Source organism: Cydia amplana, chromosome 15, assembly GCF_948474715.1.
Source record: "Cydia amplana chromosome 15, ilCydAmpl1.1, whole genome shotgun sequence".
Taxonomy (NCBI): domain Eukaryota; kingdom Metazoa; phylum Arthropoda; class Insecta; order Lepidoptera; family Tortricidae; genus Cydia; species Cydia amplana.
Window position 1 is genome coordinate 11,832,462 of NC_086083.1, and position 11,715 is coordinate 11,844,176.

An 11,715-nucleotide genomic window follows, 5' to 3' on the forward strand; every position below is an offset into this window, starting at 1 on the left:
AGCGTTCAAGCGCTCGTTAAGACTAGTTCATTAAAGTTCAGGGGTAATACTGTGACATTGGAGAGAATCATCATATAAGAATGAAATTTGCATGTAAAATAAAAACCAGTTCTTAAGTTGTCAACATTTCTGCGGTAAATAATTATATTCTGACAGATAACTGTCACGAGGGCACATTTTTCATAGTTAACGTTTAGGTTCCAGGTACAAGATTAATAGCGTATGCGTCGGAGACATGGCCGGGTTATTTTTAGATATAGTAAATTGGCTTAGTGGGTTGGTTTATTGTGTGCGTTTTGCACAAGTGGATGTCGAGTGACATCGACGATCCCCACACATGCACACTCCTTGGGCAATTTTGAGCTGTTATCTCGTTTTTAATAGCTAGTTATTAATTATTCTTCATTTCTAGCGTCAACTGGACTGTTGGTTCTCCATTTGGACATGGTCTCAATTTGTGCTTTGAATATGGCCTGAATTAACATCTCTCCAATTAAAGTTCATGTCAAAATAGCGTGCAATTTGGATTTCTCTTTTCTTAGACAAACTTATCGGTATTGTTCTTTGTTAGATCTGTTATTTGAGATTCGTGTAAAATGTTCACAAGCTTTGTTTATTTGATGCCGCACTATGATAATAACCTCAAATCCCTGAGCGAAGAAAAATTAACAACTTCAGCCGTTCAACAGCTTGTTAAAATAATTATACAGAAAAAATATAAAATTCGCATCTTAAACTCTGCATGCAAATCTGATTACCAACATAAGAGTTTTATATATCGTTACTTGTTTAGCAAGTCTCTTAGTACCGATGTCTCGGAATCAAGGAATGCAGTTTGCCAAAAGGTTCAATAAAAAGTAACACTTTATGTTTCCTGCGATCGAGGCGAATTTTATAGTGGTGTCATTGGACCGAGATCAGAAACCGGAGAACTTACTCGTACCTTCAACTGATACAGGGTTAGGGACTTTGGTTAGTGGGTATTGAAATTGTTTAAATAAAATAATGATAGTAATCATTTAGACAGTTATAACTATAACGCTTCAAGAGTTAGGAGGGCTTAAATGTTCATTTTCAGATTAGCTTCCAATTGTCAGTTAATTAATTTAAGCAATACTACTGAAAGAAAATTCTGAAAGCGGTAATCATCGGAGGATGTTCTAAACTACTGATTATTGTTTACTTTATTCTTACGGCAGGTCCGCCATTTTGGAGAGGATTTACTTTTTCTTTTGGTCTTTAAAAAGCCGTAAGACTTTTGAAGGAAAATTGTGTAGGTATACCTCTCAACGTGAAAAGAAGAGTGCATAGCTAATTCGATCATTTTTTTTTGCAATACCTATATGTATTAAGGGACTAATCAAGTGCTTCCATTGTACGTTTTTACTCGTAATTTAGGTTAATGAATTAACGTAGTAAATGCAGGAGTAGACTGGTTGAAATTTTCGTGTTAATATTAAATATGCATAGTTTTTAACGTACTTTTGAAATATATCTATCTATATATATAAATGCAAGTGTCCTGACTGACTGACTGACTGACTGATTCATCAACGCAGAGCCGAAACTACAAAAGCTAGAAAGTTGAAATTTGCACACTAGGTTGAGTTTATACAGTGTACAAGAGATAAGAAGCGATTTTGAAAAATTCAACCCCTAAGGGGGTTAAAAAGGGGATGAAAAGTTGTATGGGGTGCAAGTTTTATTTTAAGCTAGGAATTTGAAACTTTGTAAAAATGTACTATATTAAAAAACAAGAAAACTAATTTCTGCGTTTTCGAAAATTCATCCCCCCAGGTGGTGAAAAAGGGGTTGAAAATTTGTATGGAGATCAAATATTTTTGTGAGTGTTGATCTTGAAACTTTGTATATGGCGATATTATTATAAGACGGGAAAAGTAATTTCAGCGTTTTTGAAAATTCATCCCCTAACAGGGTTAAAAAGGGGTTGAAAGTTTGAATCTATTACAAATGCTTTGAAACTTCTTAGAAAAGCATAATAGCCGATGACAAAAAAAAAGTATTTGCGACGTTTTAGGTAATTCAACCCCCAAGGGGGTAAAAATGGGAATGAAACTTTGTCCTGGGGTGCAAATTTTATTTTAAGCTAGGACCTTGAAACTTCGTAAAAAGGTATTCAATTAAGATACAAGAAAACTAATTTAAGCGTTTTTAAAAATTCATCCCCCAAGGTGGTAAAAAAGGGGGTGAAAGTTTGTACGGAGATCAAATATTTTTGAGAGTGCAGGACTTGAATCTTTGTATTTGGGGATATTATTAGAAGACAGGAAGAGTTATTACAGCGTTTTGTAAAATTCATCCCCTAACAGGGTTAAAAAGGGGTTCAATGTTTGTATGAAGTTCAAATTTTATTTTAAGTTAGGAACTTGAAACTTCGTAAAAATATATGTTATTAAAATACAAGAAAACTAATTTCAGCGTTTTTGAATATTCATCCCCTAAGGTGGTGAAAAAGGGGTTGAAAGTTTGTATGGATATCAAACATTTTATCGAATGCGGGACTTGAATCTTTATATTATTAAAATACAGGAAAGGTAATTTCAGCGTTTTGTAATATTCATCCCGCAACAGGGTTAAAAAGGGGTTGAAAGTTTGAATCCATTACAAATGCTTTGAAACTTCTTAGAAAGCTCGAAAGGCATAATAGCCGATTACAAAAAAAGTAAAAGCAACGTTTTTGGAAATTCAACCCCTAAGGGGGTTAAAAAGGGGATGAAAGTTCGTCTTAGGGTGCAAATTTTATTTTAAGCTAGGAATTTGAAACTTTGCAAAAGGTATTAAATTGAGATACAAGAAAACTAATTTCAGCGTTTTTGAAAATTCATCCCCTAAGGTGGTGAAAAAGGGGTTGGAAGTTTGTATGGATATCAAACATTTTTTCGAACGCGCGACTTGAATCTTTCTATTTGGGGATATTATTAGAAGACAGGAAAAGTTATTTCAGCGTTTTGTAAAATTCATCCCCTAACAGGGTTAAAAAGGGGTTGAAAGTTTGTATGGGGTTATAATTTTATTTTAATCTTGGAACTTGAAACTTCGTAAAAAGGTATTATTTTAAACGGGTAATAAACTAATTTCAGCGTTTTTGAAAATTCATATCTCAAGGTGGTGAAAAAGGGGTTGAAAGTTTGTATGGAGATCAAACATTTTTGTGAGTGCGGGGCTTGAATCTTTGTGCAGAGGCATATTATTAGAATACTAGAAATGTTATTTCAGCGTTTAAAAAAAATCATCCTTTAAAAGGGTTAAAAAGGAGTTGAAAGTTTGTATGGGGTTCAAATTTTATTTTAAGCTAGGAACTCGAGACTTCGTAAAAAAGGTATTTTATTAAAATACAAGAAAACTCATTTAGTGTTTTTGAAAATTCATCCCTTAAGGTGGTGAAAAAGGGTTAACATTTTGTATGGAGATCAATCATTTTTGTGAGTGCGGGGCTTGAATCTTTGTAAAATGGTATATTATTAAAATACGAGAAAAGTAATTGCAGCGTTTATAAAAATTCATCTCTTAAAGGGTCGAAAGGGGGATGAAAGTTTGTATAGGGTTCAAATTTTATTTAAAGCTACAAACTTGAAACTTCGTAAAAATGTATTTTATCAAAAGAGAAGAAAACTAATTTCAGAGATTTTGATAATTCATCCCCCGAGGTGGTGAAAAAGGGGTTGAAAATTTGTATGGAGGGCAAACATTTTTTTGAGTGCGGAACTTGAATCGTTGTATAAAGGCATATATATAAAGGCATATTATTAGAATACAAGAAAAATAATTTCAGCTTTTAAACAATTCATCCCCTAAAATGGTTAAAAAGGGGTTGAAAGTTTGTATAGGGTTCAAATTTTATTTAAAGCTAGGAACTTCAAACTTCGTAAATAGGTAGTTAGGTAGTAGGTTTTATTAAATAGAGGACATGAAAATCTTCTAAGCGCGACTTGCACCATTCTACTAACCCAGGGTTAACCGGTTAAACCTGGAGTTACCATGGTTACCAGTACAATTTGACACTAAGTTAACGGTTTAACCGCTTAACCCCGGGTTAGTGGGTTGGTGCAAGTGGGCCTAAGGGGGTTTAGAGGGATTATATCGAGGACAATTTTATTCAGTTAGGGGCTTGAAACTTCGTAGTTTGTGAAAGACAAAGTCTCATGCTTTGTATAATATTAATAATTAACAAATGATTAACCGTCCTACCGCAATCTCTTGCTGCATAATGTTCTAAGCTAATGTAGAATATATAACCACCAATATACAAATCCACGCGTACGAAGTCGCTGGCAACAGCTAGTTTTAATATAAATGTATCTGAACATAATACTTAGTTAAATTGTTTGAATACCTCTATTACAAAACTTTTTATGAAATAGTTAATAGACAACTACTTTACGTGCCTAGACTGGTAGGTATTGGCACGAAGTCTAAAGCAATTTAAGATTCTGTTGACCCAAGACTTCATTAGGTATGTTTAACATTAGATATATTATATTACATAGCAACGATACCGGCAAAGAAGAATCTAACATAGAAATGTTTGTGGTTCGCATTGTGGTAAAAGGACGTATATCATGCGTCTGTGCGGAAAAAGAAAATCGTGGAATATTTGTATTTGTATTTATTTATTGTATACATGTTAGATATGAGCGCCGCGCCGGCGCGCCGCCGCCGCCGACAAAATTTTCGCGCCGCCGCCGCCGACGCTGCGCTATCGGCGTGGCATCGGCGTGACCTTGGTAGTTGCTACTACTTTCGGAATCAGATAATATATTTTTAATCGAGTTTAGATCATTAACGGCGCCACTTCGAATAGTTTATAGGCATTCAAAAGGTATTTTAGGCCCATATAATTAAAAAATATTGAAGGCAAATGCAAACTTATCTGTCTAATAACCGCGCTACTAGTCTTGGGGAAACGAAATTAATGAATATCAATTTTAACATCAATATGCTAGTAATAAACATACTGATTTCCTTCCATTTTTATTGTGGAACGTTCCACATTACAATTTATAGATTGTATATATACACTAGACATATGTCAATCACAATGAAAAAATTAACTGTGATCAACTCTGGCTAACGTGAGACTCGAACCCACATCTTTGGATTACCGATCCAATGCATAACTAATTTTGCCAGCTAACCATCTGTCATTTACCGCGAATTTAACCATTGCAAGCATGGTTAAACGTCTTTAAAAGGTATTAAATGGGGTTAATTTTGAGATATTAAGCGTTTCCACGTCCAAATGTCCGGAATCGGGTCTCAATTAAACATGGCCACTGTTCAAATTTCAAGCTTTGCTCTCTCGCAGCTCAATCTTTGGCCTTGCATCGCTCGCATGGAATTAAGCCGCTATCTGAACCTGCAAGTTTTTGGCCCTGTTTGGAGCTCAACTTTCGGCCTGTTTTAAAACGCTTGAGCATTGGTCCTTATCCGATCTTAGCTCCATTGTAGCTGGGCCTTTGGCGTCGCACGAATGCGCCCGCAGGAAAGCTCCAGATCTTTAACACTATGGCTTCAGTCTTTATCGGCCTGCGCCCTCGCTCTGCTCTCTTGGAGCTCGGCCTCGTACAGAAGCGCGCCGCAATCAGTCAGCCAAGTTTACACTTGGCGTTCGATTCTTAGCTGTATGCTTACCTGCAGCTCATCCTCTGGCCTCGCATTGGGAGGCGTCGAAATCAAGTCTTCGGTGTTACATGGAGCTTGGCGTTGGGCCTCACTTTTTGACATAAATCGGTTTTGTTGAATCGATATTGGTTAATGAAGGAGCTCGATTTTCTTTGGACTGACGACAAGACGTTTCCCTGATACAGTCAATCCGCAATTTTTAACTTAGCACAAAAGATAAGGGCCTCGCTAAGATCTTCCGGCCAGAGCCTCGCCAAGATTAAGACCGCCTCTGTAGCCGCGCGATACCGCTTATCTACAGTTTATACGAAATAATTTTTTTTCGTACCATTATTCAATAAATTATCAAAAAAGCGCTGGTGGCCTAGTGGTAAGAGCGTGCGACTTGCAATCCGGAGGTCGCGGGTTCTAACTCCGGCTCGTACCAATGAGTTTTTCGGAACTTATGTACGAAATATCATTTGATATTTACCAGTCGCTTTTCGGTGAAGGAAAACATTGTGAGGAAGCCGGACTAATCCCAATACGGGCCTAGTTTACCCTCTGGGTTGGAAGGTCAGATGGCAGTCGCTTTCGTAAAAACTAGTGCCCACGCCAATTACTATGATTAGTTGCCAAGCAGACCCCAGGCTCCCATGAGCCGTGAGAAAAATGCCGGGACAACGCGAGGATGATGATGATTCAATAAATTATCCTTGAAAATAAAAAAATGCATTTATTTCATAACTTTCTTACAGCAAAAACATGTTTTTTCGGTAAAATTTTGGTTTGAATTCTTTTTTCATTAATCAAAGGTGTTTCAAGGCCACGCCGCCGATTCGCCGCCGCCGCCGACCAATTTTGACCGGCGCGCCGCCGCCGGCTATATGCCTATCGGCGCTCATATCTAATACATGTACAGTACAGTGACGCATAAAAATACATGGTGTTAATTATATATCTTAGGAATAGTACATGCTACCCTGTGAGGGCATTACAATGACTTATTTCTATACTTATGTTATATTTTGTAACATCTTATATGTACTACTAAAGTTATAAGGGTACCAATACATACATTCTATGACTCTTCTCTTTCCGTACCTACTGTGTGGTCTGTGTGATACACATGCCCGATTTAACATTTATAAATAGGGAAACTACACTCATTTCTTCAATGTACCCGCACCCTTAAGGAAGCAGTATAGTGACTTCTTCAATATAGTTTACCCTATATGAGGGTTTGTTGTACTGTCAGTTTGAGGAATGCAAGTGGCAAATATCTACCAGTGGTGTAGATGGGAGACATTTCAGTTGGGCTACACCAAGTCAGAGCGGAGCAATCTCTTCTAAAATGTACATTATTGCATTGCAATTTGCAACCGGATGATCTTCACTTCGAGATCAATAAGATGCTCACGATAACTGTACATTGCAGGTGCGTACATTTTAAGGTCAACTTTTTAAGACAATGAGGCAGCTGTCGTTTAAAGTATGGTAAATAGATACGGCTAGAGATATGATCGGTATTTTATAGGGTTGTGTTGAGCACCTGCAGTGCGGCGCGGGGGTTTTGGGGGGAGGGGTGCCCACTTTAGAAAGGCGCGACCATCGCCGCGGGCCTGGGCCGCATTCTACGGCCTGTCATTCACACCGCACAACTTGACTATGCATTACATTCCATCTCCCACCGCTCTCCGCGCCGCGGAACCAGCGCACCTTACGAAACCAAGACATGCCACATTCATGCACCACATAAACGCTTCATCGAATTATTTCTATGCTAGTTCGACGGCTAATGCTACGAACCAGTTCCGTGGCCTCAATAATGAAAACCAACAAACTGAACGCTAAACAAGGCACAACACAACACAAAGCACATAAGGATAACAAATAATAATCATAATTTGTGTTTAGCTCATTTGTTGTCACTAAATTGTGGAATGTCGTGTGAAATCGACGAGGTCGCGCATAGTTTCCGACAGAGGGCGACGCGCGCGCGCGGAACGATCACTTTGTTTTTCACGATTTATTCTATTTTGGAAGTGTGTTTACTTCTTCAGAGTTCACTAGGGACTAGAGCACGATAAACACTTCTATCTCAGAGTTCACTGCGCGAAAATTCAATCGGGAAACGCTATAAATCGCATTGGAATGTGAAGTTTTGACATGGGGCTCTCACGGGTTACCACTTCTCTTAGGAAAACTTACCTGTCTCGCGGGTCGATCCACGTCGTTTTTCTGCTGTTGTGGTCGATAAAATACAATTTCCCGTCAAAGTCCCTCGCGTAATCCCATCCGTCGGGCAAGGGTATCTCACCGTTTCGTCTCCTTGGCATATTTCACTGATTAAATCCATTCAAACGAATAACGAAGCACACTCGCGAACTAGCTACACGGCCATGTTGAATACCTCATTATAAGGCGTGACGTCACGCAGGATCAACCAATGGCGGCGTAGGGCCCCCACGATGGAATGCGGCGCGTACGCGAGAAGTGAACAGCGCGCGGCACGTCACTGCACCGACGTTTTTAAAACACACGACCGTACAGAGCGGCTCCGCTCCGCTGACTGAGGCGCCGCGGCCCACCACGTTATCAGCTCTCATGATAATATTCAAGCTACCTACTGTCTTTATGCATTCCTCTTCTAATGTTTACATTGCTACACACCGCCCTAACACCACTACATATAGCCCTCACAGACACAGACACTAGACGAGCTATGTATGCAAAAATTAACGTACCTACCCATTCAATCTATTTACGATTCCGTTGTATAAATACGTATAGACAGGCGTGTATACCGCACATTCCACAGCGTATGTATGTATGCCTATACAAATTACTGATACTCGGCCGAGTATAGCGCTGTACGAGTAGGTAATATGCTGTAGGTATGCAATGCAATGCAACGATTGCAACGTCGTGCTAAGATTTGTGTTTTCAAGACATTAACTGCTTAATGTGCCTTTTAACTAGGAATATTCTTGATTTAGGTAGGATCTAATGCAGGTATGCAAGAGGAGTCAACACAACTCCTTAAATTTGAGGTAACTTGTAGAAGTGTGCACACAGATTGTGTTTATCACTCGGATCCCACCGGATCATTGATGGAAGCTGTTTTTATTGTTTATTTAATTTTGCAAGGTAACTCTGACAGAGAGAGTTACTAGACAGTGACTGTCTGTTACCTCCGAGATGAAATTTGCCATGGAGAGTTTTAGGCCAGGGGAATCATCATTTATTCCACCCTGATGAAGTCGCGGGCAGAAGCTAGTAGTAGATTAATAGACTAGTAGTAAGTAGATTCGTTTTATGGGAACTGGACGATGATATAAAATTATAAAGTATGAATGATAGATAAATTCGTAAGTACTTACATAATAGGTATGTGAGTATATACTAACCTACACAGGTATAGGTATAATGTAGGTACATTACCTGCGTGCTACTTGGAACAAATATCCGTGATCATCATCATATATTTAAGAGTAAGACTCTTGTTGGTGGAGCAATTTCCATGTTTGGCGTAATTCTGCCTTCTCTTTGACAGCCTGATACGACAAGACGTTACTAAGTTTTTCCTTTATTTGATTCATGCACGCTCTTCTTGGTCTTCTTTCTTCCTCTTTCTTCCTTTGTTTCTTCAACTTTCCCTTCTATGATGTTTTTGCGAAATTCCTCGCGAGCTTCACACAAATAAATGCCTAATGCCTATAATAGGATTCGATCCCAGGACCTCCGGCTTCGTAGGCAGAGTCACTTAGGCAACGGAGGCAGTTAAGTAAACTGTGTTTCCACGCTACTTCTATGTAACATGCGTAGGTATTTGTAAATTATTCATGATTCATGATAAATACTTATTTATTTATCGATTGACGACAATATTCTTAGCATTCTAAGCAATCAAGAGTAATTTATGTTTCTTACGATTGTTATTGCGGTAAAGCTTCAAAAAGTTTTTTATCTATGGTTATTACATTTTATTTCATTTTGATTTATTTCTACTCGATCAAATGATGTTACACCACAGATTTCATACCTCAATCCGATGACAATGCCACTTAAATGTTTTTGGTTTATAAATCTTAGTGGGAATTGTCTCGGGACGTAGGTTGCAGTTATTATTAATGTATGTCTTTTTGTATTATCTGCCTGTTTGTTTTTTCCCCAATAGAAAAAGAAAAAATGCATACCTACCTACGATTGATACAATAAACGACGCATGTGCTTATCACTACGGCAGATGCAGATGCGAATACAACGAACCCATAGATAGTAGATTAATGTACGAACCACTGAAATGATTTAAATTTCCATCTTCACCAGCAACTATGCCTTTCTCCAGAAACTTCCTGTCTCGCAAACCTCCTACCTTAAAAGCCGGCCTTGCCACCCCTCTGGTGTTGCAGTTGTCCATGGCCGACAGTCATTGCTTACCATCAGACGTATGCTCGTTGTCCTCCTATGTCATAACGAAGTCTGAAAGCCGACAGCGAAAGAGTTAGACCCGGCCGGAGACCGTCGAAGTAAAACGTGGGAGTAAACGCATCAAACAAAAGACAACCACGCTAGTCCGAAACAGCTAAAAATATGAGAGCATGCCCATCCAAACTTAGGGCCTGTAGGCCTAGCACATGATTGGCGCGACTACCCGTCTTTTTCTATGTTAATAAAAGAGGGACGGGTAGTCTATCTCGCCGCGAGATACTGTCGCGCCAATCATGTGCTAGCCCGGCGGTACACACGGACTGCAACTTGTATGGGAACTGCACGCCTACTGCACGCCAACTGCAACCTCGGCGTGCAGTTCCCATACAAATTGCAGTCTGGTTGCAGTCCATCTGTGTCGGCCTTTAGCCGAACACTTTGTCAACGCGCCTCCTGGGAATGCCGGGGCTCGCCTATACGAAAATAATGACGAAAAGAGTAGGTCAATAAGGTAACTTTTGACAATTCTTCGCCACGCGCGACTGGTTCCGCTGACAATGCTTGCTGATGACGCCAGGATGATACGAGATGACATAACGGATTGGGACATAATAAAATAAACATCAACTGTATGATCTAAATGAATCTTATTTCTTTATGACACATCTGTTATTAACTTATTATTCGGTCAAAAATATTTTGTCTAGTTTTTACATCCATGTTGAAATGGACAGTTTAGTTCCTACATTGTACCTCTACCTAGTACAAACGCTTCACTGCCCTAAGCTTGCCGTAATCTCACCCGGCTTGGCATCGGGAAAAGCAGTGTAGGTACCTACAGATGTAGTGCATAATTGTTTTCCATCGTATTTTCTCGAAAACGTTCGTATTTGTCATGCTACATCAGTCAACCTCAGTACTCTTTGTACTTTTTAAAGTTAGATGTTTAAAATAAAACTTGCACAGTCTAGGGCGTCTAGGCTATCAAAATCGCTGCCAACTTAGCTTGGTCACGACACAATCGCGGCAGTCAAACGACGACCAGTAGGCCTAGCACATTATTGGCGCGACAGTATCTCGCGGCGAGATAGACTACCCATCTTTTTCTGACTATGTTAATAAAAGAGGGGCGGGTATAGTCTATCTCGCCGCGAGATACTGTCGCGCCAATCATGTCAAATCATGTGCTAGCCCAGCAGGGAGAGGAGTTGGTACCTAGACTACCTACGTACTCTAGCACCAAGGACAATGAGTCTTTAACCTGTTCCACGCCGTGTCAAACACAAAAGCTGTCACTCAGACGCCACATCATTGAAGTGCCAAAACTGAAGTTGAACTTTATGTATATGCACGTAGGTCGATGTTGCTCTGTGGTCTGTAACCGATTAATCGGTATTTGGCGTTGAACCTACGGTGCGGATATATCGGTCATTGGCGTCCAAAAGGTTAAATTCAGCTCGTTGCAGTACGCAATATGAGATTAAATCGATTCGGAGATTTCGCATATCACATGATTCACATGACATTTGGTAAGTTGAATGTTTAACCTTTTGGACGCCAATGACCGATATATCCGCACCGTAGGTTCAACGCCAAAGACCGATTAATCGGTCACAACTCATCTACCACAGAGCAACATCGACCTACGTGCATATACAT

General features: G+C 39.4%; 1 protein-coding gene across 1 annotated transcript in view; it reads right to left on the reverse strand.

Annotated features, from left to right (window-relative positions):
- The window catches only part of LOC134654554 (protein kibra), a 118,663-nt gene extending 110,303 nt beyond the window's left edge, over positions 1 to 8,360 (reverse strand). The window contains exon 1 of the mRNA XM_063510009.1: positions 7,834 to 8,360. Coding sequence (XP_063366079.1) covers positions 7,834 to 7,961 — 128 coding nt within the window. The 5' untranslated portion in view covers positions 7,962 to 8,360. The remainder of the gene's footprint in view (positions 1 to 7,833) is intronic.
- Positions 8,361 to 11,715: the final 3,355 nt, after the last annotated feature.